Genomic DNA, 25,825 nt, shown 5'->3' with positions numbered 1-25,825 from the left:
AAGATATAACCCTCCCAGGAGAGATACCTATGGTAAAACATTTTAGATGCTTGGGAGTGGAAATATTCCCCACCATAAGACAAACGGTGAAGCACAATTACACAAAAATCCAAAACAAAATCAAAGACGACCTTGATAGGTGGGCAAAACTTAAAAACTCAGTACAGGCACGGATATCAATAGTTAAGATGGATGTACTACCTAGAATCAACTTCTTCAGTTCAATGCTACCGTTACCCCCTCCAGAGGGTTACTGGAAAAGATTACACTCCTCCACATACAAATTTATTTGGAATAACAAACCACCACGTATAAAAAGATCCACCGCACAGAGAAATAAAGCAGACGGTGGCATGGCATTTCCAGATTTTTTCCACTATTTTAAGGCGTACACATTAAGACCATTGACAACATGGTTTGACCCCCAAGCATTAGTATCCTGGAGAAAATTAGAAGAAAACATAGTAGCCCCACATAGACTGAAGGACATAGCATACACTAAACTACCAATCAAGCACTGTGAATGGAAATTTGGCCCAATAATTACCCATGCGATCCGGATATGGCGTGAAACACAAAACAAATATCCTAACCCACAAAAATGGCACAATCATACTCCCTTATTCAATAACAATGCACTCTTAATTGAAAAACGACCTATAAGATTCCCTATATGGGAAGAGCAAGGCATACACTCATTAGGGGATGTTTTTAACAAACAGGGTTTTTGCAGTTATGGAGAAATATGCAAAAAAATTTATCTCACCATGTCCACATGGCTTTTTTTACATACAGTTACGGCTATGTTTGAAGTCTCACAGTGTTCCATTAGACATACCAATTGAACACCACAGATACCACAAATTCTTCTATGAAAGAGAGACATCGAGAGGTTTTGTTTCAGATTTTTATCATCAATTACTAACGTCCTCGTATGAAACCCTCCAACTAGACTCTGTCTGGAGGAGGGATATACCAGACCTGGAAATAAATTTTGATTGGCAAGAAGCCTGGGCAAACGTTCAACTTGTGTCACGTAACCCGGACCATCAACAAATTAATCTTAACTATATTCATAGATACCTGACTCCTATAAGATTGAACAAAATGGGACTTAAAGGCCAACCTTCACGTTGTATTTTTGTTCAATAAACAATGTGGACTAGGCCAACGGTGACTTTCATGAAGAAGGAAAAAAAGGTATTGAAATTGACCCAGTTTTAGCGTTTTTATCAAACATTTTGTCTGCCCAACACAATCACCACGCACGTGGATATATTAATCAATGGTTCATAACGTGCGTGTGTAATCGAAATGATCTCGTCACAACAGGTGCAGGGCACCAGGGGGCGCTGAGAGTCACACACAGCTAGTGGCAGGCACTGCAGGCAGAGAGCCTTGCTACCATAGATATATGCTTGCTACTACTAGCCGAATGAAAATGTATCTGTTTCACCTAACACTATTGCTCCGTGATTATAGCCATCCATCTCTAAAGCTAACCACTATTTGTAAAAGCCACAACCACGTTACCATATTTGTAATAATGTAAATCATTGTGTCGTTGTACATATTGTGTTTATAACGTTAGTAGCTAACATAGCTTAGCTTGGTAGCTATTGTGCTAACAACATATCCCGACATCCGGCTCGCTGGCCGGCATGAACGGCCGACCCAAAATGGTTCTCTCCTCTCTGTACACCCTGTCACCGCGGGTGCCCTGCCGGGGGGCCCGTGGACGCGACAACGGCGGCGGCCGTGGGGTGCTCGAGCCCGTAAAGGCTAGTGGTACACGATAGCTATGAGCTAACTGACGCTGCGGGCTCGGGCACCCTGCGGCCGCCGCTGTTGTCGCGTCCGCGGGCTCCTCCGCGGGACACCCACGGGGACGGGGGCACACAAAGAGGAGAGAACCACCCGCAGGGACGTCAGTGTAGTGGTCCCGACTGTAGCAGGGACGGCGGAGCTATAGGCTAACTGTGATGCACCGAGTGGGCCACCATTGATCTAGTACTATGACCCGGACGGCAGGGTTTCCGTTAGAAAAAATTGTTGCCGGCCTCAGTGTCCGGTAGATTTCAATCTACCGGTCAAATGAGAGAAATTCCGGTCAGAGTTTATTGAGCTTAAAAACAATTGATAGGCAAAAGAATGACAACAAAACAAAAGAATGACATCATCAAGGCATGTAGATTTATAATATTCTTACTTAAAACTAGGCTACTTTTGCGTATAAAGTCATTATATTCCAAATAAAATAAGTCCCGAGACTCGTGCTGCTGCCGACTTTAAATCAAATAGGTGTCTGTGGGCAGTCGCCCGACATTAATAAACAACAGTCTGTTATAATCACATTTTTATGAGCTAACGAATTCCGTTATATTGGACATTTGTATTAATTATATCAAGCGAAGAACTGAGAAATTTGGCAGAGAGAGAGACGGCAACATTATCGTGGGTTTGCGTGACGACTCTCTCCACCTCGCAACGACTTATTTGCAAAGAGTATGGCGCTGCAGAGCAGCTGATTCAGCTGTTATTGGCTCTTTTCTGGGGACCGCACAGCAGCGCCCCCCACCCAACATTGAATTGAAAATGGCTGAATTGGAGTACTGCTGGAATACTGCATTGTGCTGCTGCTGCTCCGGCTCTGCAGCTTCACAAAAGTTCGCACACCCAGCACTAAGCTCTCGCTGACAACGTCGTTGTCATTATTAGAAGCAACGAGGAAACAAATGTAATGATCGTTTCGTTCATTGCATAGGCTATTTAATTTTAGCCTATTTTAATACAATTCAAATAATCAAATTGTGCTTAGACTCAGGGAATTATTTTCACCGGACATTAAGACCGGAGAGATTAAATATGTCGGACTTCAACAGATTTTGCCGGTCAAATACCGGTAATTACCGGCTAACGGAAACGCTGCCGGACGGGCAAGGCATACGTTTCCTGAAGTGACGTCACGGCCGTGCTAGCGTCTGATAAGCTTTTAGATTCGGCTCATTAATATGCACCTGTAGTGACGTCGGCGTTTGATAAGCTTTTTTGATTCGCGCGTGCATGTTATTCGTGCGTGGACCTTTTTAACTATTTCGGAGTGGCATTTCCGGTGTCAAATGGAAAAAAATAAATAATGAAATTATATACCAATGATGTAAACTACCCATAATTGATCAGTAGGGTTTAACCTGGATGTTGGGCTTTAAACAAGACTCCAGATGCTCCTTATGTACAAATGGGGACACGGGTACATTTATGCACATGTACTGGGATTGCCCACCAGTTAAGATATTCTGGAAAGAAGTGTCCCAGCAATTATCAAATGTCTTAATTCTGAATATACCTGTACACCCCTCTGTATTGCTGTTGAATGATGTTTTTGAGTTTGCAGTCCCTATACAGCTAAAGAGATTAGTTTTATCTGGTATCACAGCGGCTAAAAAGCTGATAGCATCGCAATGGTTTCAATCGGAAGGTTTGGATTCTTACATATCTCGATGTGATTTATCTAGAAATATCTACAGCAAGAATTTTAGGTGTCAGTGAATCCAAAATTGCAATGTGGTTAGAAGTGGTGGAGAGAATAAAAGCTAGCATATGAATTGTAGTGCCTGGTTAGGAGCGAATGATAATGGATGGATTATCCAAGTGGGGGTCCGGGGGGGGGGAGCGAGCGAGAGCATATGTGTGTAGGGTATTAGATAGCAAGTATTAGGTGTATATCTCGTATAATACATTTATATAAATGGTGATTTCATTGGATGTGTACTGTTAATTAATGCTTGTATATCTAATTTTATGGTGTTATGTTTATGTTTATGTGTATGTTTAAAAAATAATAAAAGAAATTAAATATAAAAAAAATGAAAAACTGTGATTTTATATGTCTGCACTTGATGTGTCTTTTTCTGTTGTGAAGCACTTTGAGCTGCAGTTTCTGTATGAAAGGTGCTATACAAATAAAGTTTATTATTATTATTACAGAAATCTACCGTAGAAACTCTGTAGTGATTGACAGTATGTAGTGATTGACAGTATTCCTGTGTTTTGTTTCATACGCACTACACTTCCCTGCAGAAGCAAACCGCAGTAACTACGCAAACTATCGCAAACTGAGAAAAAAGGCTTTAAAGTGCTTTGACTATCCAGTGATTTTGTATAATTGTATAATTCTTTATTATACCCTACTTTTCTCTAAAACGGAGCAAGATTGAAGTCTTTATCACAGGATAAAACAGATATTGAGATGTTCAATTTAACTTATAACAAAACATTTTTATTTAGGATACATTTACCTATAGATTATACTACAGATTTACCTATAGATTATACTATAGTACATCCAATATATATATATATATATTTTTTAAATTGTGTTTTTGGTAGATTTTTTATTTGTTTGTACTACCGGGCAGTCCGGTAGAGGGAGAGAAAGAGGGGGGAAGACATTCGGCAAAGGACGCCGGGTCCAGGAATCTAACCCGGGTCGGCTGCTTCACGACGCAGCGTGTTACATGGGTTGCCACTTAGGTGCCCAGTATGTCCAATATTAAAGGGAGGAATGTAAAATACACTTCCATTCATGACAGGAGGATGTGAGCAATGTGATGAGCAATGTGTGAGGATGTGTCACGCAGATCACCAACAACATGGGCACTCTGTCCACCCTGATAAAACCCCAGGTCAAATACCTGGGGGTCTTTTTTGACTCTGAGCTGAAACTCGACAGACAAGTGCGAGCAGTGGCTCAGTCCTGCTTCCTCCAGCTGTGCACCATCGCAAAAATAAAAACATTCCTCTCCCCCAGCGACCTTCAAAGGGTCATCCTCACCCTCATATTCTCAAGACTGGACTACTGCAACGCCCTCTATTCTGGTGTAGCAGACAAATACATCAACCGCCTTCAACATGTCCAGAACGCAGCCGCCAGGCTCATGTCGGGCACCAAAATGAGGGACCACATCTCCCCAGTCCTTGCATCCCTACACTGGCTCCCGGTAAAACAACGAATACATTTCAAAATCCTCATGTTCACATACAAAGCCATAAGCGGTCTCGCCCCCCAACCTACATAAAAAAAACTCCTGGTCCAATCAACCAATAGAATAGAATAGAATAGAAATACTTTTATTATCCCGTGGGAAATTTGACACTGCAAATCGCTCAACATTTAGACAGAACAGGTCACGAATTAGAATAATACAACGAATCAAATCAAGTTGCCTAGGATAAGAGTAGAGTAAAATAGAATAAAAATGGAATAAAATATACAGTCAATAAATACAGTAAAAATATACCTACTGTCTACAGTAGGTGTAATATTGCACAGTGCTGTTTCAAACTAAGTCCAGGAAGATGGTAACTGCCACTCTGTGCTCAGTGATGCAGTGAGGCACAGTGATGCATTGTATAGTCTGATGGCTGTCGGAATGAAGGACTTCATGTGCCGTTCAGTGCTGCATTTGGGTAGTGTGAGCCTAGCACTAAACATGCTCCTCCTGTCAGCCAAGTCTGTGTATAGTGGGTGGGAGGGGTTTTCCCTGATGGCCTGGAGCTTAGCAAGGCTCCTCCTCTCCGCCACCCTCGCTAGGGAGTCCAGCTCCACCCCAACCACGCTACTGGCCTTCCTGACCAGCTTATCCAGCCTGTTTGTGTCCCCTGCTCTCAGTCCGCTGCCCCAGCAGGTCACAGCGTACAAGAAGGCGCCCGCCACCACCGACTCATAGAACATCCTCAGCATTCTTGTACAGATCGTAATCGTTTTCAAATAAACGCTAGATTATCGATAGTATATGTGTACGTGTGCACGCTGGTGCCGCACGCTGAAATCGATTCTCTCAGTTCCTGATCGCTCTTAGAGTCAAACAGTCATATCACATTATAGGGGAAAAGCTTATATCTCCGTGAAAACGGGTCTGATTATCCTAAGACTGGTAACATAGATTCCTTACCTGAGATCAGATGGTATCCAAATGGATTATTCCAATTCCTGATCGCCATTCGAAAAAAATCAATCCTTTTATTGATCCCACGCGTATACTGTAAAAACACATAATCCCCGCTGCTCTGAGGGTCCATGATGAAGCTGATCGACCCCGGTTACATGAGTGAGAAGTAAAATGTGGAGTCCGGGTTTTTTTTTCTCATTCATTTTCATTGAGTACAATCCAAAAGGGTGAATTACCATCTGGGAGACGATAGGGGGCGCTTTTTTCACATCTGAGCGCCTGGGGTGGCTGATTTTCCAACGGTAGACTCGGTTGATGAAATATGAATTCAGATCGCTAATAAAAAAAAAACAAGAAAAAAAAAATATTCTCGTGATGGGCATTCAACCCGCGGGGGGTAAACCCGGGAAAACTCGGATTGGGCAATCAAAGTGTTAAAGGAAGGAGGTACTGTATAGTATAGTTTAGATACATTAAAATCGTAAATTGTATATTGTATAGTAGTGTATATAGGAACCAGTTTCTCAGGAACTTAGCATGTCTTTTTTTACCATGCATATCTTGTGTCTTACCTATAAAAAAAATTCTATGCCTATTTTTATTATTGTATTTTGCCCAATCAATGCGGGCATGACCACCCGCATTTCACTGTATGCCCTGGTATGTATGTGACAAATAAACCTCTTGATTCCGATTCTTGATTCTCCTCTCTCTCTCTCTCTCTCTCTCTCTCTCTCTCTCTCTCTCTCTCTCTCTCTCTCTCTCTCTCTCTCTCTCTCTCTCTCTCTCTCTCTCTCTCTCCCCCAGGTTCCCTCACCTCTCTCTCTCTCTCTCTCTCTCTCTCTCTCTCTCTCTCTCTCTCTCTCTCTCTCTCTCTCTCTCTCTCTCTCTCTCTCTCTCTCTCTCTCTCTCTCTCTCTCTCTCTCTCTCTCTCTCTCTCTCCCCCCAGGTCTCCTCACCCCTCTCTCTCTCTCTCTCTCTCTCTCTCTCTCTCTCTCTCTCTCTCTCTCTCTCTCTCTCTCTCTCTCTCTCTCTCTCTCTCTCTCTCTCTCTCCCCCAGGTCTCCCCCACAGGTCTCTCCTCATGACTACATGCTGTCAGAAATATATATTTATTCATCTCCTCACAATGAAATCCTGTCTCTGATGTAAAAACCTGGCAACATATAAAAAAAAACTACAGCGAGGAATTACTAACAGAGCCCAAGACATGTTGATGATGTTGAGGAGGAGGAAAGGGAGGAAGAGGTGGAGGAGGAGAAGAGAAGGAGGAGGAGGAGGGGGAGGTAGAGGAGGAGGAGGTAGAAGAGGAGAGAAGGAGGAGGAGGGGGAGGAAGAGATGGAGGAGAAGGGGGGAAATGCAGAGGTGGAGGAGGAGAAGGAGGAGGAGTTGGAGGAGGAGGGGGAGGAAGAGGAGGTGGAAGAGGAGGAGGAGGACATGACACTTACGTTCAAGGCGTTCTTAGCAGCCTCTGCCTCTGATCGGCTGTCAAAGCTGACAAACCCCACCGGCTGAAAGAACAGAGAGGAGAGAAACATGGTTTAAGGCAGAGACTGAGTCGGCATTTCTGTCTGAGTGACACAGACAAGATATGCTTCATATCCCTCCCCCTCCCCACCCCCCCTGTTTATAAAACCATGGAGAGAGAGAGAGACAGAGAGAGAGAGACAGAGAGAGAGAGAGAGAGAGAGAGAGAGAGAGAGAGAGAGAGAGAGAGAGAGAGAGAGAGAGGGAGGGAGCGAGAGAGGAAGAGAGAGAGGGGGGAATGTGAAAAGAGAGAAAAGAGAGAGATATAGAGAGAGGCAGATAGAGAGACAGCAATGTATAAACACAACAGCCAGATTTGTGAGCTGTTGTGACAAGAAAAGGACATCCAACGGAATACAACCACCATAAAGACTGTCAATCACACATATATTCCTGCACCGTACTGATCTTGGTTTGAACGTATGTTTCCCATGTCAATAAAGCCCCTTTGAATTGAAATTGTATTGAAAATTGATAGAGAAAGAGAGAGAGAGAGAGAGAGAGGAGAGAGAGAGAGAGAGAGAGAGAGAGAGAGAGAGAGAGAGAGAGAGAGGTGTCTCAACAAAAGAAGGGCTACAGCAGCACCTTGATCTTCTGCACAATTCTCCCAGACATGGGCACTGACAGTAAATCTAACCAAAACAAAAGTCATGATATTCCAGAAAAGGCCCAGCCTACAACAACACAAACACAAATTCCTCCTAGACACAATTGCCCTAGAACACAGAAAAAAAGTACATCTATCTCGGCCTAAACATCAGCGCCACAGGGAACTTCAACCAAGCTGTGAACGACCTGAGAGACAAAGCAAGAAGGGCTTTTTATGCCATCAAAAGGAACATCAAGCTACATTCCAATTCAAATCTGGCTCAAAATATTAGACTCCATCATAGAACCCATTTCCCTGTATGGTTGCGAGGTCTGGGGCCCACTTGCAAACCAAGACTTCACAAAATGGGACAAACACCCAATTGAGACTCTGCATGCAGAATTTAGCAAATCCATTCTCCGCACCCAACGGAAAACACCAAATAATGCAATTCTATAATCACCTAAAAGAAAGTGACCCAGACACACTCCATAACAAAGCATCAACCCAAAACCAGAGCTAATTGGAATGCTATGTGGCCCTAAACAGAGTGGCAGAATACCTGTGGCAGAATACCTGAGCACTGTGACTGATCCAAAACTAAGAAGATCCTTGACTACATGTAGTGTATCTCCCAAGAGAAGACAGACTGTGCACCCACTGCACACAAGAGGTGGAAAGCGAGCTACACTTCTTAAACCTAACCACTATACCAAGACATCAGAGACATATACTTCCCACAAATTGCATAACAGTCAATATTTACACACCAAACATGACCTCTGCAAATCTTCTCAATTTCAGTTTGGAAACAGGCTTCGTCATAGCGTCTGCTACCATGTCGTCTGTCGGACAATAAATCAGTGTCATCCTTTCTTCCCTGATGACAGATCTGATGAAATTATATTTTATATCCACATGTTTACACCTCTGTCGGCAGACAGGGTTTCTCGCAATTGCAATGGTTCCCTGGTTGTCTTCATAAACAACAGTTTTCTTGTATACATAGGTATCCATTCCTTCGAGCTGTTGTTCTAGATAAATACATTCCTGTATTGTCATAGCTAGAGCCATGTATTCGGCTTCACAAGTTGATAGTGCCACTGTGGGCTGCTTCTTTGTTTTCCACGAAACCAGTGAGCTGTTTGTGTTCAAACTCACACAATACCCTGTGGTACTTCTTCTGTCTGTGGTGTCTGCCGCCCAATCTGCATCACTGTAGGCTTTAAGCCCTAAGCCCTCGCTGCTCTTTCTGAAACAAAGCTGTTTATCTGCTGTACCTTTGAGATAACGAAAAACATGTTTTGCTGTAATCCAGTGCTCCTCTGTGGGGTCAGCAAAATGCTGTGACAATTTACTCACTACAAAACATAGGTCAGGGCGAGTACATGTTGTCAAATAAATGAGGCTACCTACAGCTTCTCTGTACATTTTTACATCTGTCAATTTCTGAGCATCCTCTTGGTAGTCTAGTTTTTGATCACATGGTGTTTCCCTTGTTCTACATTCTTGCATGTCAAAACGTTTCAGGATCTTTTCCACATATCTCTTCTGGGATATTTTTACACAATTGGCAGACTGTTCGAAGTCCATGCCTAGAAAATGTTTTAACCTGCCTAGGTCCTTAATTTTTAATCTGGTGGAGAGCATACCTTTCACCTGCTCTAGGTTTCTAGTGTTGTCCGCTGCGATGATCAAATCATCCACCCAAATGACAATTATCACTTTTCCTGACTCTTTTGACTCCCTTGAGTAAACACAGGGGTCTACTGGGTTCTGTAGGAAGTGATCTTCAATGAGACATATATGAAGCATCTCGTTCCAATTTCGCCCAGACTGTTTCAGGCCGTAAATGGATTTCTCTAGCTTACACACTAGCTTCTCTCCTTTCTTCTCGTAACCTTCAGGTTGTTCCATGTATATCTCCCTATCTATGGGTGCATGCAGGTAGGCTGTCTTCACATCCATCTGGTGTCAAATCAAACTGTCCTCAGCTGCTTTCTGCATCACTACCCTTACACTGGTCAGATTGGCTGTGGGGGAGAATGTTTCACCATAGTCTATCCCAGGGGTCAGCAACCTTTTTGACATGGAGTGCCTATTTGAAATATAGTTGTAACTAGTGTGCCTCAACAATATTCCATGCATCGTATTTTTTTTTTCTCTCATAATCAGGTCTTTTTAATGATAATTCTTACATTATTACATCATTATTGTTATTGTTATTATTAACAATATTATTATGATGGTTGTATCAACCCTAAATCTGAGTTGGGGAGGGGGGGGGGGGGGGGGTGCAATGCAGACAAACAGCTGCATACAGTGCGACCATTTCACTCACATTTGCCCATTCATTTTTGGACACAACACACACCATAGCTCCACCTACAGGCCTAATGGAGAACTGTACAAAAATAAATAATAATAAGTTACCCAAACTTAAAAATATTGAGTTCAGTTACTGTGCTCAGTTTTCAATCCATAATAAGTTAACAGAAAAATAAGTACACAACCACATTATTTCAACCTAATAAAACTATGTTTATTGTCATTGTTTTAAGAACACAAGTTGACTTGGTAATACTCACATTTTGAGTAAGAAAAATGGCTTTTAACATGTGCAATGTTCAATGAAATAATAGAAAAATAAATAATAAAATGTGTTGATTAAGCACTGGTCACAATGGTGACCGTAATAATGTTTTTGTTATAAGGCTCTGCAAATGTTACTGAATGATGTAGCAATGTATTTCCAGCTAAATTGAAATAATAAACAAATAAAGGGTTTCAATTAAATATGTGTACTATTGTCACATGACACAGCTCAGAAGCTCAGAACACCTCAGAACACAGCTTCATCTAACGAGGCGTCGCAAGGTTTAAGTTTAACTGAGGCTAACGTTAACATGATGGCACACACACAGTGCACACGCAAAGCACACTGTGCTCCACGAGAGAGAGAGAGAGAGAGAGAGAGAGAGAGAGAGAGAGAGAGAGAGAGAGAGAGAGAGAGAGAGAGAGAGAGAGAGAGAGGGTTCAGCACCACATGCACAGTGGACAGCTCCCCTACACATACACATGCCGCGTAATAATAATAATAATAATATATGCGCGATTGTGCGTATGATCTATTATGCGTAGAGCCCTGCATATGCACGTTCAAGTTCAAATTAACATGCAAACCGATGTACAGGAAAATAAACAGCAGCCTACCTGTCGCGTCAGTGTTTTGCCTGGCTGAGCTCCGGTTATTTGGGGGGTGTAATTAGTCACTTTAAGCTGGACACATGCTTCGGAGTGGTCGGTTGTCAATCGACTCCGGGAGGGGTTGAGCACGTACTTCATGTGCGAAAAGATCTGCTCACAGAGGTATGTTGACCCGAAGACCGTCAGCAAAGCCATTGCAACGTTCCGTTGACATGGTGGGGATATCTTTTATCCTTGCTTTTATTGTCTCTTTATTTGGCAAGCCTTCAAACAAAACATATGAGGTACAGATAAAAGCCTATATACGTCGCCATCCGTGAATGGCTTTCCACGTTTTGCAATGCAATGAGCAATGCGATAGCAATTGCTTCAGTTGCGTGTTTTTTAGCGCTTGTGAACACTTTGAGGGTGCTGGCTTGCTTCCCATACCTGGCGACGGCACGTTTAATGGATTCTGCCTTATCCGCCTGATCCTTGAAACTTGTTTTATGCTTAGTCTCGAAATGGCGTTTCACAGATGATGTTTGGCAAACTACATTTTCCAAACAGAAAGAACACATAGCACGGTCCTTCTGACGGTCCACAAACCCGTAATCGTCTGTCCACGAGGGCTGGAATGTGCGAATTTGCTTTGATTTCTTAGCGGGGGTTGATCATGACACTGCACAGAATGCAACCTCAGCACTGTGTGTTACCTGGCGCGACTGCTGCGGAGGGCCGGCGGGAGGCCGGCTACAGCGGAGCACATGGGAACAGCTGATTGCTGTCATAATATAGGGGTGTGCAGAACAGTCGACTTACAAAAAAGAACCTGTGGAGGATTTCAACAAGAGATATGCGACAACAGTGCAAAACATTTCACAATAATATTTCAAAGCGAAGTAAAAAAAAATAAAAAAAATAATAATGATATATATATATTTTTTTCTTATGCTGCCCCCCCCCCCCCCCCCCCCCCCCCGCGTGCCTATGGAAATGGTCCCGCGTGCCTAAGCAGGCACGCGTGCCTAGGGTTGCCGACCCCTTGTCTATCCCCTCCCTCTGACTGTAACCTTTAGCTACAAACCTGGCTTTGTACTTGTTGTAGCCTTCAATACCCTCCTTGATTGAGTACACCCATTTTCCTCCCACTGTCTGTCTGCCCTCTGGTAACTTGGTTAGAGTAAAGGTGTGGTTGTCCTCTAGGGACCTCATCTCCTCATCCATTGCTCTCTCCCATTTACTTGATTCAGGGGACACTATGGCCTCTTTAAAGGTCTGAGGTACTCCACTCACCACTCTGTAGCAGTAATCAATGCTGGTAAGTGTACTGTCATCCTTGTCACTTTCTCTCCGGGCATAGTCTTTCAGATACTTTGGGGGTTTGTGTTCCCGTGAGGGATACCTCCCACTGCATGGGGCACGTGACGTCACCCTCGGGTGCTCCTCGTTATCGTCCTCTGGGGGTTGCTGACTGTCTGTCTGCACAACTGTGTTAAGTACACTAGGCTGAGGTGTCTCTGTTTCTTCACACCTTACTCTGGAGTCCAGCTCTGGCTCCTCTGTCTGTGTCTCGTTCTCACATGTTGTCTTTGTGACAAATTTGACTAGCCTGTGTTTTTGCACTTTCCCTTTACCGGGATAATAGACTAGGAAAGCGGGGCTTCCTTTGTCGTGCCCTACAAAGAGTCCTTTTTCACATCTGGACTCAGCTTCCCTCTGTCCTGCTGGTAAGCATAACACACTGATCCAAAATCGTGCATTCTAGCTAGATTACATTTCTTTCCTGTCAGTGCTGTATACGGGGTGGTGCCCGTGTGCTTATTAAAACACCTGTTTCTGGTGTAAGCGGCTTCTTGTACCGCATAATGCCATAGACTCTTAGGTAAGTTACCAGCTATTAGCTTACACCTAGCCATTTCGAAAAGAGTACGTCCTTCCCTCTCTGCCACCCCGTTCTGGTGTGGGGAGTATGGACATGACGTCTCATGTCTTATCTTGTTCCTTCTCAACAGTGATTGGAACTCTCTATTTGTGAACTCGGTTTCGTTGTCGGACCTCAAGCATCTTATGTTGCCATAAGGGGCTACGTCTGCCAGGAATTTCTCCGTGGCCTGGAGTGTGTCACTCTTTGCTTTGAGAAAGTAAACAAACACTGCCCCTGTACACACATCTGTAAAAGACTGTACATATCTAAAGCCACCTATGGACTCGTTTCTTACTGGACCGGCTAGATCTGTGTTAACTAGCGCAAGTGGTGGTACCTTTACTTTTTCTGTGGGACTTCTGTTTCTCGATTGAGTGAACTTCCCCTTTATGCACACTACACATTCTTTGTCAGGTCTACGCTTTTCACCTTTAATGTGCATGCCTTCTGTCACGGCTTGCAGTTTCAGTAAATCCTCATAATTACAATGACCCATGATCTCATGCCATGTCTGAATATCGTGACTGACAGTCACATTACACATATCATTATTATTACACTTGTCGTTGTCATTACACTCTGTTTGTAGATAATACATTCTCTTGTACACCTCTATGTTAAATCGCGTACCGTTAGGCTCTACAAGAACATCTTTACCTTCATTGAAGAACACGTTGGCACCGTTCGCAGTAGCAGATTTTACAGAGAATAGTTCTTGTGGGAACGAGGGTATGTAGAGAGCGTTCTTTAACGTCACTGTACACCGGTGCCCCTCACTGTCTATGAGGCATACCTGTGCGTCTCCTCTCCCTTGCGCCAACCCGTAAGTGCGCTTCCCGTCTGCCAGCTCCATGCTGTGTCTCTCCGGCTCGAAGGTGTTGTCAAAGTTCTTGAATCGATTCCTGTGGTTGATGACGTGGGACGACGCACCTGTGTCCACGTTCAGTCCCTTCCTTTGGGCCTGCTGCAGCTGCGTTGGCTGGGTGACGTACGCTGTCTGCGCCCCGAAGATGAAGTCCTCTTGTCCCGCTACTCTCCGGGCCTCGTCCCGACTCACGTCCACCGTCTTCTCCATCTTGTCCGCAGCTGCCATCTTGTCCATGCGCGTACCGTGCGCTCTGGTCTTGTTTCTTTCTGCACACTTTGTCTGTGTGCCCTGTGGATTTGCAGAAGCTACACCAAACAGTCTTTGTGCAGTTATCTTTCCGATGCCCTTTTTCTCCGCATCGCCAACACGCCAGCTCCGTCGTGGGCCTGGTCTTATCTCTCGGCGTCGCCCGGGCCTTCAGCACCCTCTCTCCCGCCTCCGCGGCGGCTGGGTGGGTATCTTCTGAGGCCTCAAAGTTCCACAACTTGGCCTTGAACTATCCCAGCGACATGTCCGCTGAACCGTGTGTTACCAGTAGTGTGAACGGTTTGTACAGCTCCGGTAGTCCTCTCATAACCATCGCCATCATTAGTCCATCGCTTGGTGCTTCTCCTGCACTCTTAAGCGCCGTAATGATCTGCTCAGCTCTGATGACGTATTCGGTCACAGTCTCGGTGTGCGCCTTCTTCAGCACGGTTAGTGTTATGTAGAGGGATACGATTCGGGGTCTTCCCCGTCCGATATAATGTTCTCTCAACACTTTCAGGCTCTCTCGGCCTTTGTCCTTAGTGTCGCGGAATATCAGCCCCAAGCTTGTGTCGTCTAGCAGTGGTGCTAACTCACAGTATGCGTCGGCATTTTGCTTGGTGTCCAGGGCTTGCGCTTCCACCGTTAGTGGTCTCGTGGGGGCCACACCGTGCATGCAGCACAACATTCGCTCTTCCCAGAGCTCATAGTCCTCTGCTCTTCCTTTGAACAAGGGCCATTTGCTCCTTCCTTTGGTCGCCACGAGTTTGAAGACGGAGTTCTCCACCTCGTCTCCATTGGGTTCAGCAGGCTCCGTCTCCCCGATGCCGCCTCCCCGGGGCTCTGCACGCTGCTCTCCGGGCGGATCCGCTTGCACGCCAGCAGCGGCGTGTCGGCGGGGTCGGTGCCCCGCTTCCTCTTGACGCGCAGGAGTGTTGGGGTCCATGTTGCTCTTTTGATGGTAGGCGTAGCTCCCGGTGCTAAACTGGCCTATACTTCAGCTAAACTTGCTACCCTTACTATTTTGCCCCTGCATGATCTAGGCCCATAACCTGTTGACAGAGTCACTTATGGGGCGACAATAAGTTGGTCACGACGACAAGGCATAGCTGTCAACATTTCGTTTTGAGAAAACGTGCACGTTTTAGCCCCGCCCCTTCTCCTGGCCCCGCCCCCTCAGCCCGCCCCCTCCAACCCGGCCCCGCCCCCTCCCAATGGAGCTGCCTCGTCGCTGCCATCTGCTGGTCAAAACCTGTATGTACCCAGCCATTTCGTTGTAGGGTAAACTTTTCCTACTTAGTGTAAATGCTATGTAAATTATGGTTTTGTTGAACATTTGTATTTCACAGGAGAGAAACTGTATTCAAAGAAAGCTATTAAAATAGTCTTTGAATCTAAATATACTTTCTTTGTGTTGATTTTACATTAATTCCATGATTTTACTCAAGTAAATATCTGTTACAAGCTTCGGTTTTATGTAGAAAAATGCTGTTTTTAATCTAGATTAATCTAGATTGATTACAGACAATTATGAGATTGATTTGTTAATTTTTTTTATCTATTGGCGGCGCTGGTGTATATATGTATATATGTAATGTGTGTATATATGTCAGAGAATCAGCCCCTTGCGTCCTTAGTGTAAAGCATATGACATGGTGTATGTTTGTTCATTGATGTGACAGTGTCTGGCAACATACTATTGTTCTTTTTATTTCTTTGTGTTTGTGATTTGTCTTGATGTGTTTGTGAAACTATAAAATCAATCAATCAATGTATTACCATATTGTCTTTATACCTTCATCACTGTAGGCTACATATTAATACTACAACTCGTTAAAGCTATAAAAAAATACCTATGGTCATTAATTTAGCAGTGGGAATATAATTTTGGAACAGTGTGTCTACAGAGAAATGTGAGATAGAAAAAAAGCCAATGCGATTTTGTGTTTTTCCTCAATATCTCTGCAATGCCTGCGAGTTACCAGTAACTGTATTTGTCATACCATGACAATTCACGACAACTTTTAAAACGGATCAATTATTATTTATAAATCGCATTCAGGAAATTGGGCGTCAGAGTGAAGGAGGGGGACGCCGAGGCGCAGAGCAAACGGCTGTTCACCAAGACATTTACACATTCCTTCCTGCATCACACACAGTAACTTTGTATTGTTTTATCCACAGAAGATTTGCAAACCCTTTGTTCCAGAGACAAAAGCCACAGAGTGGGCAATCAAGAGACACTGGCTAAGTTGATTTGACACCCTCGGTGCCGCATCAGTCTCTCCCCTGAGCTCTGAGCAAATCCGCTCGCTGTTCTGTTCTTATTCTTCTTCGGCTGGCAACCGTCTCCCGGTCTGACTTCCTGTGATAACGGTCTAATCTACACTGCTGCCACCTGTCGTCACGGAGGAGAATTGCACCCATTTTGTAAAAAAAAAAATAATAATAATTAGTACAAAATACGTACCAATCCGTGCGCCGTAAAGACGGCGTGCAGAGGGTCGAAATACAGGAGAATCCCGGTAAAACCGTGCGTGTTGACAGCTATGCGACAAGGTCTTCTCACTTAGCCATTAATCGGCGTGGTTTATTATCACATTGCACCCAACAGTACTTGAGACCTTCTCTCAGTGAGAGGTAGATGGGAAGAGACAGAGGGGGAGTTAACATCTCCTTTTATACCTCTTACCTGGCGCCATCATTAATAGCTCCGCCTATAGCGCCCTCTTGTGGAAACAGTTATACAGTTACATGCAATCGTATACATCACATAACTTTAACACACCCAAAGAGACTTTGAAAACATGGCAAATAACTCAAAACTCCCATACCTACTGGGAGAAATACAACAATGTGCAAACACAGCAGCAAGATTTGTGAGCTGATGTGACAAGAAAAGGACATCCACCAGAATACAACCACCATAAAGACTGTCAATCACACAAAACATTCCTTCTGTACTGTACTGATTTCTTCTGATTTCTCTGTTTTGCTTTGTTTTGTTTGTTTTAACACTGGCTTTGACAATTCCCATGTCAATAAAGCCCCTTTGAATTGAATTGAATTGATATAGATAGAGATAAAGAGAGATAGAGAGAGCTAGAGAGAGATAGAGAGATAGAGAGAGACAGAGAGAGAGGGGGGAGGGAGAGAGAGAGAGAGAGAGAGAGAGAGAGAGAGAGAGAGAGAGAGAGAGAGAGAGAGAGAGAGAGAGAGAGAGAGGCCAGAGGTCTAAATCATAAAGTCCACAGAGAGTTCATCATTCAGGGGACGATGCACAAGCTCCCCTATGACCAAATACGGGCAATGAGGCAGAGAGCAGGAGATAACCTACCAGAAAGAAAGAGAGAGAGAGAGAGAGAGAGAGAGAGAGAGAGAGAGAGAGAGAGAGAGAGAGAGAGAGAGAGAAAGAAAGAAAGAAAGAAAGAAAGAAAGAAAGAAAGAAAGAAAGAAAGAAAGAAAGAAAGAAAGAAAGAAAGAAAGAAAGAAAGAAAGAAAGAGAAAAATACTTCTCTAAACATGCTTCTTCTCTCGTGGGGCTCTGGTGCCAGTGTGTGATCTGGAAGGCTTTTTAGGGTTATGGGAATTTTGACCATGGAGGACAGGAGGGAGGGGGGGGGGAAATGAAAAAGACAGAAAAAACAGAAAGACAGACTTGAGTAAAGACGTCAGGAGGAGGAAGAGAAATATAAATAGGAAAGAGTCTGAGTTCTGGCTCTTGCTATATATGGAGATGACTGTGTGTTCTCCTGCTGGAATGAGGAGAGAGAGAGGGAGAGGGGGGAGAGAGGGAGAGAGAGGGAGAGAGAGAGATAGAGAGAGAGAGAGGGAGAGAGAGAGAGAGAGGGAGAGAGAGAGATGGAGATGGAGAGAGAGAGACAGAGGGGGGGGGGGGTTGATTGATTTACGTCAGCGCCGTCACTGCCATTAGTCAAGTTCAGCCCGCGTGAGGCAGGGAGCATCATGGGAGAGACGCTCAAAAGCAAAACATACCCAAAAGGATTTTGTGAGAACTGTACATATGAATCGTATATAGCATCATTCTGTTATTTAGGGGGCAATAGAGGAACACAGATCCAGGGAGAACGCTTAGCGCTTCACTCGTAAACACACCAAACAAAAGTCGGCAAGTATCTGGGAGTCCAGGGCCCTCATTTATCAATAATGCCTAGAAAGTGTTCTATTTTCGTTCCTACGCACGGAATTTAGAAGGTCTCTACGCACAGAAAAATCTGGATTTATCAACCGTGCATGCAAATGGTCATACCGACTTGTACGCACACTCTGTGTTGCTAAATACCAATTGTTCTTACAATCTATGCTCGTGCACAATTCTAAGTATTTGCATACAGAACCGCCCCTAATTAACGATCTATGGTAATGAAACTTTTTATTTTAAACAATATTTAATATTATACCCCAGTAATAACATTACAATTTAACCCTCCAGTCACCCTTCAAAAAACCCACTACCTAACTGCGATCTCATTAAAAACATATCTTTTTCATGTATTGTTCCAATTTTTTTTCATGAATATCATTATTAACTTCAGTCCTCACCATACATATCGAATATTTATTCATTTTCAGGATTTTAACAAATTTTTTAATTAGGGTTAGGGTTAGGCGGTTAGGGTTAGGGGGTTAGGGTTACCCTAACCTGTTAATTTCTGCGACTAGGGTGGAAGGTGTGACACATTTATGCAGTGCGCTTAATAGTGATTTTTGAAAAAAAACAAACATGGATTATTATAATGTGAGTCCAAGATGTGATACTGAGCTACTTTCCTGGCATATACATAAAATCTAGCCAACGCTATCCACAAACACACGTGAAAAAAAGGCTATTTGACGAGAATTGCGACAAGGGTGGACTGGAGGGTTAATTAAATACAATTAGGCCCAGGCGCCCAAGTGGCGAACCATGTAACGCGCTGCGTCGCAAAGCCGAATGTCTTCCCCCCGCTCTGTCTCCCGTTCTTCCTCTCTCTCTCTCTCTCTACCGGATTGCCCGGTAGTAAAAACAATAAAAAATCTACCAAAAACATAATAAAAAAAATTAAATACAATTAGGCCTGAATGAGTCGTTCCTCCCGGTCACCAGCAACGACATATATCGGCCAAATGCGCATCGCAGATTATATGTACATTGACTGAGTGGAATCCCTTTCTATTCACATAACTGAATTTGTTTATTGATGGAGCTTTGAAAGCAACATGGGTGGTACAGTCTATTGCTCGATCCATCTCCAATATCCCACTGGGCCGTGCCGTGGCCAAAGACCCCAGGGTGGAGAGGACTTGAATGTGCACGGCACAGGGATGGAATTCATGCGTTTTGTTCCACGCTCCAATTTGGGTCCCAAATTGAGGTACAAATCAAGGAGAATGTGTCTCGGCACTCTCGGGTAGCGGACTCTACTTAATTATGTTCTCTCTGCAAATAGATATGCCCTCTCTCTGAAAAAAGCTCCCCGCGGAGCGCACCCAGTGAAAAGTATTCTGATAACGCAAGATAAACCATGCTGCATTCATTCGGAAATACCTATTCCAAATGCTATTTATAGGGTTTGACAATAATTACACTCATGTCTCTATTTTACAATGAACTATAATTAATTATGAGTCATACCGAACACGTCGGTGTTGAAACTCGAATGCACAAAAGCTTAATTCTGTCTGTTGCAGCTTTCCTATTCTACCGCTTGGTGCCATGTTCGCACGGTCGGAGCTGTATGCACAATCTCAAGCACACGTTCATATTGATGAATCCCACACTTTGCTTAGAAATGCTCGTACACACGGTTTACGCACATATCTGTGTGTACGCAGCATTGATAAATGAGGGCCCAGGTGTTTGTTTGTGCCGGATGAGGGAACTTTTCATAGAAGGATGAGTGAGAAGGATGACCAGGCTAAACCCTGGCTAGTGGAGACAAGGCCACAGCACGGCTAAACCCTGGCTAGTGGAGACAAGGCCACAGCACGGCTAAACCCTGGCTAGTGTAGACGAGGCCACAGCACGGTTAAACCCTAGCTAGTGGAGATGAGGCCACAGCATGGCTAAACCCTGGCTAGTGGAGACGAGGCCACAGCACGGCTAAACCCTGGCTAGTGGAGAAGAGGCCACAGCATGGCTAAACCCTGGCTAGTGGAGACAAGGCCACAGCACGGCTAAACCCTGGCTAGTGGAGACAAGGCCACAGCACGGATAAACCCTGGCTAGTGGAGACAAGGCCACAGCACGGCTAAACCCTGGCTAGTGGAGACAAGGCCACAGCTAAACCCTGGCTAGTGGAGACAAGGCCACAGCTAAACCCTGGCTAGTGGAGACGAGGCCACAGCACGGCTAAACCCTGGCTAGTGGAGACGATGCCACAGCACGGCTAAACCCTGGCTAGTGGAGACAAGGCCACAGCTAAACACTGGCTAGTGGAGACGAGGCCACAGCACGGCAAAACCCTGGCTAGTGGAGACGAGGCCACAGCACGGCTAAACCCTGGCTAGTGGAGACAAGGCCACAGCTAAACCCTGGCTAGTGGAGACAAGGCCACAGCTAAACCCTGGCTAGTGGAGACAACGCCACAGCACGGCTAAACCCTGGCTAGTGGAGACGAGGCCACAGCACGGTTAAACCCTGGCTAGTGGAGACAAGGCCACAGCACAGCTAAACCCTGGCTAGTGGAGACAAGGCCACAGCACGGCTAAACCCTGGCTAGTGGAGACAAGGCCACAGCACGGCTAAACCCTGGCTAGTGGAGACAAGGCCACAGCACAGCTAAACCCTGGCTAGTGGAGACGAGGCCACAGCACGGCTAAACCCTGGCTAGTGGAGACAAGGCCACAGCTAAACCCTGGCTAGTGGAGACAAGGCCACAGCTAAACCCTGGCTAGTGGAGACAAGGCCACAGCTAAACCCTGGCTAGTGGAGACAAGGCCACGGCTAAACCCTGGCTAGTGGAGACAAGGCCACAGCTAAACCCTGGCTAGTGGAGACAAGGCCACAGCTAAACCCTGGCTAGTGGAGACAAGGCCACGGCTAAACCCTGGCTAGTGGAGACAAGGCCACAGCTAAACCCTGGCTAGTGGAGACAAGGCCACAGCTAAACCCTGGCTAGTGGAGACGAGGCCACAGCACGGCTAAACCCTGGCTAGTGGAGACACGGCCACAGCTAAACCCTGGCTAGTGGAGACGAGGCACTAGTCAGAACGGCGTTCTTGTCAAAACATTCTGACACTCTGATGTCTTAAAGTCTCCTGTTCCCTCCCTTCCCCGCTGCTCTCCTGCCAAAGGCAAGTTGGTACAAAACTATCCCCCCTCTCCCCTTCCACCACCCCCCCTAACCCCCCCTCAACCCAAAAACAAATGTTCTCAGTTGCTCCTGAACAAAGGGTAGTGAATTCTGCAGTGTGAGTATACTGTGTAAACATAGTGTCTGTATACCTGTATCACCGTACATATTAATACTACTACAACCATGTACATACATCGGATTAGCACTATTACTCAGTTTAATCACCTGTACATGGTATATTACTGTCGCACTTTCCTGTTACATTTGCACTCTGGTTGGATGATAAACTTATTCTCGTTGTACTGTACCTGTGCTGTATAATCACGATACATTAGAATCTAATCTAAATCTAATCTAATCTAATCTAGTAATAGTAATAGTAGAGTAGGATAGAACTCCCGCCCTCCCCGGCCCCCTCTCTGAAACTGTACCCCGAGAACAGAGCGGGGGTGGTAAGGAACAAAAGATGCTGATGAGCAAGGCATTGCGTAATGCACACACACACACCGGGCACCACATACCTGTTTTGAGGTGAGCTTTATCAAGGAGCCCTCGTAGCCCTGAAACAGACAAGAAAACAAGGATCGTTAAAACAAATATATATATATAATTATTTTATTATCTTTTTTGTTTTTTATTACTTTTATATTTAGAGGCAGCCTAATTTTCATAGCCTAATTGATCTAAAAGATACACATGCTACTGTTTGTTTATTAAAACCGGTTGATGTAGGCCAATGCAATGCTGTTATATCATAGGCTACGATGGTGAATGGTGTCATTTTGATTTATTGTCGGGTCAGCTGAGCCGATCAACGTTCTGAAGGATTATCTGAAGTGCCTATTTATGTGCAATACCCCTTTGATTTTAAGGATCCATTCTATTAAAGAGAATAACTGAATTGAACTGAAACTGAACATTTGAACTGAATTTAAAATGAAACAGAAAATAACTATTTCGTGTTTTGTTTTTTTTCGGGGGGGGGGGTGTAATTTTCTAATATTCTGTAAGAACAGTAGACTATTCTAAAATGATATTGGTCAGTCATGCACGTCGGGAGGGGAAAGCTTTGATTTGATCTGACATGAGAGACGTCCATCAACAAGTGGAAACCTTTTATCTCCAAAAAAAAGGGATTGACTTTTTCAGGAATTAATAAAAGCAACATGTTTTTTTGTGTATACTGTATATATATATATTAGTATATATATATTAGTGCTGTCAGGCGATTAAAAAAATGTATCTAATTAATTACAGGATTTGTTATTAATTTATCTAATTAATCGCATTTTAATCGCATAACCATTTTAGGCCTGACATTCTATATTCTATAATCATATTTCAAATGGCATGTGTCCGGATGGCAGAATTCTGTATCTACAAAACCTTCTTTTTAATCATCTTCCATTTATTCATTTGCTTAGATTTTTCAGGTCTGGTAAATTTGAGCATGGTGTTATTCACAGTCAAAGATAAAACATTTTTTATTGATATTCTCATTTGGTTCATTACAATTTACTCAAGCCTAGTAACAGACACCGTATTTCTGACACTGGGAATACATTCCCTGAGATCCATAGATGTCCCTAGAATCAGATACCAAGAACATGCAAATAACCCATATTTAAAAAAAAGTCTGTAAATGTGTATTCTACGTTCTTATGGAATGAATGAGTTTAAAACATATTTTTATTAAAAAAAATTAAATAATAATAATGCTTTTTTAATATATGTAGAGTTAATTTTCATAACGCGATAATTTGCTGTGTAATTAATTAATCTAATTAACGCGATAAACTGACAGCCCTAATACATTAGGATTAGGGATGTCCGATATTATCAGCCTACCGATATTATCGGCCGACATTGGCATTAAAATGTGATATCGGAAATTATCGGTATCGGTTTTCAAAACAAAAAATCTATATTTTTTTTAATATTTTTTTAACCTTTATTTACCTAGGCAAGCAAGTAAGAACACATTCTGACATTTTTTATTGTCAAAAGTATGCATAATTTTGTGTTAATTCCACAACAAGAGATATGTAATGTTAATTACCTGAAATTATTCCGTTTATTGGGGGGGGGAGCCCTGCATATATCGGTATCGGTTGATATCAGTTGATATCAGTATCGGAAATGAAGAGTTGGACAATATCGGTATATCGGATATCTGTAAAAAAGCCAATATCAAACATCCCTAGTTTCCACCGTCAGCAGTGATGTCACTGACGACAGGGATCAGGTTCCACGTTTTTCTCTCTCGCACGGCTGTGTCATCAAGCACCAGGGAGGAGGCTCCTGATGAAAACCACATGGACCAGGAGGCCGACCTGATTAGGTGAGACGTACTGCTTTCAACACCCATGAGACACTATGTTTCCAGACGGTGCATACCACAGGCGCTATCTGAGAGAGGATTAGGAACTATCCCATAATTCACTCCAACTGTCCTGGGCTTCTGCCCCCCCCCCCCCCCCCCCCCCCCCCCCACATTACTCCACGGCCAAAAGGGCCAAAAACAACAACAACCTCAAAACACATTTAATACATTTAGTTTATCTGAATGCTGTCATCCACAGATACTGGAGACTGGTCATCAGTAGGAGGGGTTCACCTCTGGCAGGCGGGGGAGAGTGGTATAGTTATAGTAGTATAGACTGTATTAGCTAACCTACACTGGCTTCCGGTAACATTTAGAATTTATTTCAAGGTCCTCCTCCTTACAAAGCGCTATCTGAGAGAGGATTAGGAACTATCCCATAATTCACTCCAACTGTCCTGGGCTTCTGCCCCCCCCCCCCCCCACATTACTCCACGGCCAAAAGGGCCAAAAACAACAACAACCTCAAAACACATTTAATACATTTAGTTTATCTGAATGCTGTCATCCACAGATACTGGAGACTGGTCATCAGTAGGAGGGGTTCACCTCTGGCAGGCGGGGGAGAGTGGTATAGTTATAGTAGTATAGACTGTATTAGCTAACCTACACTGGCTTCCGGTAACATTTAGAATTGATTTCAAGGTCCTCCTCCTTACAAAGCACTAAATGGAACAGGACCAAGCTACATTGCAAATTCTCTAGTCAACTATGTGCCTCCTAGAACATTGCGATAATCTACTACTGGTCTATTGAAGGTTCCAAGCCACAGTCTAAAGAAAATCGGGGATGCAGCCTTTGCAAACTATGCACCAAAGTTATGTAACACACTACCTATGGATATTAGGGAAGCTAGATCTCTTAATATTTAAAAAAATAAGCTAAAAATGTACCTCTTCACCATAGCCTTCTAATACACTCCACTGTTTATTGTACTGTAGCACTATTTTATTCTGTCCATTCTGTTGCATAATTTTACTATGTATCTTATTCTACTATTTAATTGCACTGTATTATTTTACTCTGTCTGTAACTGAGGGGTACAATTCCCTGACTGTATTGATAAGTATGGTATCATTAAACCACTACCGCTTTATGTACTTTAATTACTGGCCATACAGTACATGATATATAAATATGATGAACACTTCCCACATTGAATCGGTTCCACACAAAGGTATAATCAAGTATTTATTGCAGCAAAAGGTACATAATATACTTCTCTATTATACTTTGGATGCGCTTATAAGGCAAAGGAATGTGCGTAGGCAAATCAATAATGAATGTCCATTCTCTGGTTACGCAGGAGGTAATTATACAACCTGAATCTTAGGGAATTATATCTATGGTACACTAGTAATATATAGCGGGAGATACTGGAAGGGTCCCCCCGGTTGTAAGCCAGCAGGGGTAGAGGATCTGTCGGTAGTAGAGAGTCTGGTCAACGATGACTAAGGAGACTCCAAGTACAGGAGACGGTGCAATAGTCTCTTGATCCACAGACGAATACAGCTGTTCTCCGTAGACTGTAGCTCCACAGTGAAGAAAGCTAGCCGGCCTCAGGCTCTCTGAGGCGCCGACTCGACCTGGCTCCTCACAGGGTAAATCCCACACGTGTAGGCGTCGGCGATTCTCCGCTCCATAAATCACAGGACCAAAACAAATATAATCCAGCCGCAAAGGGCTATGTAGTCGTCGGGTAGATTAATCCAGTGTACATGTCCACACGGTTCTCGTCTAGGTCTCCTCGGGTGAAAGCGCCATGAAAGCAGCCCAGCCTGGATAAGCACTCTAGCTGGTACGAGGAAGCGTTGGTGATGCTGGTCACTGTAGAACTTTAGCCGCACGAT

At 43.9% G+C, this 25,825-nt stretch overlaps 1 protein-coding gene across 2 annotated transcripts in view; it reads right to left on the bottom strand.

Annotated features, from left to right (window-relative positions):
- The window catches only part of LOC311227442 (RNA-binding protein with multiple splicing-like), a 197,760-nt gene that overhangs the window by 86,238 nt on the left and 85,697 nt on the right, over window positions 1-25,825 (bottom strand). For both annotated transcript variants that reach the window (XM_084313085.1, XM_084313086.1), the window contains exons 3-4: window positions 22,114-22,152; window positions 7,400-7,462 (exon numbers count right to left, since the gene is read on the bottom strand). In XM_084313085.1, coding sequence (XP_084169211.1) covers window positions 7,400-7,462; window positions 22,114-22,152 — 102 coding nt within the window. The remainder of the gene's footprint in view (window positions 1-7,399; window positions 7,463-22,113; window positions 22,153-25,825) is intronic.

This window comes from Notolepis coatsorum (assembly GCF_963971535.1).
Source record: "Notolepis coatsorum genome assembly, chromosome: 4".
Taxonomy (NCBI): Eukaryota; Metazoa; Chordata; class Actinopteri; order Aulopiformes; family Paralepididae; genus Notolepis; species Notolepis coatsorum.
This window is presented reverse-complemented; position numbering and strand designations above follow the sequence as displayed.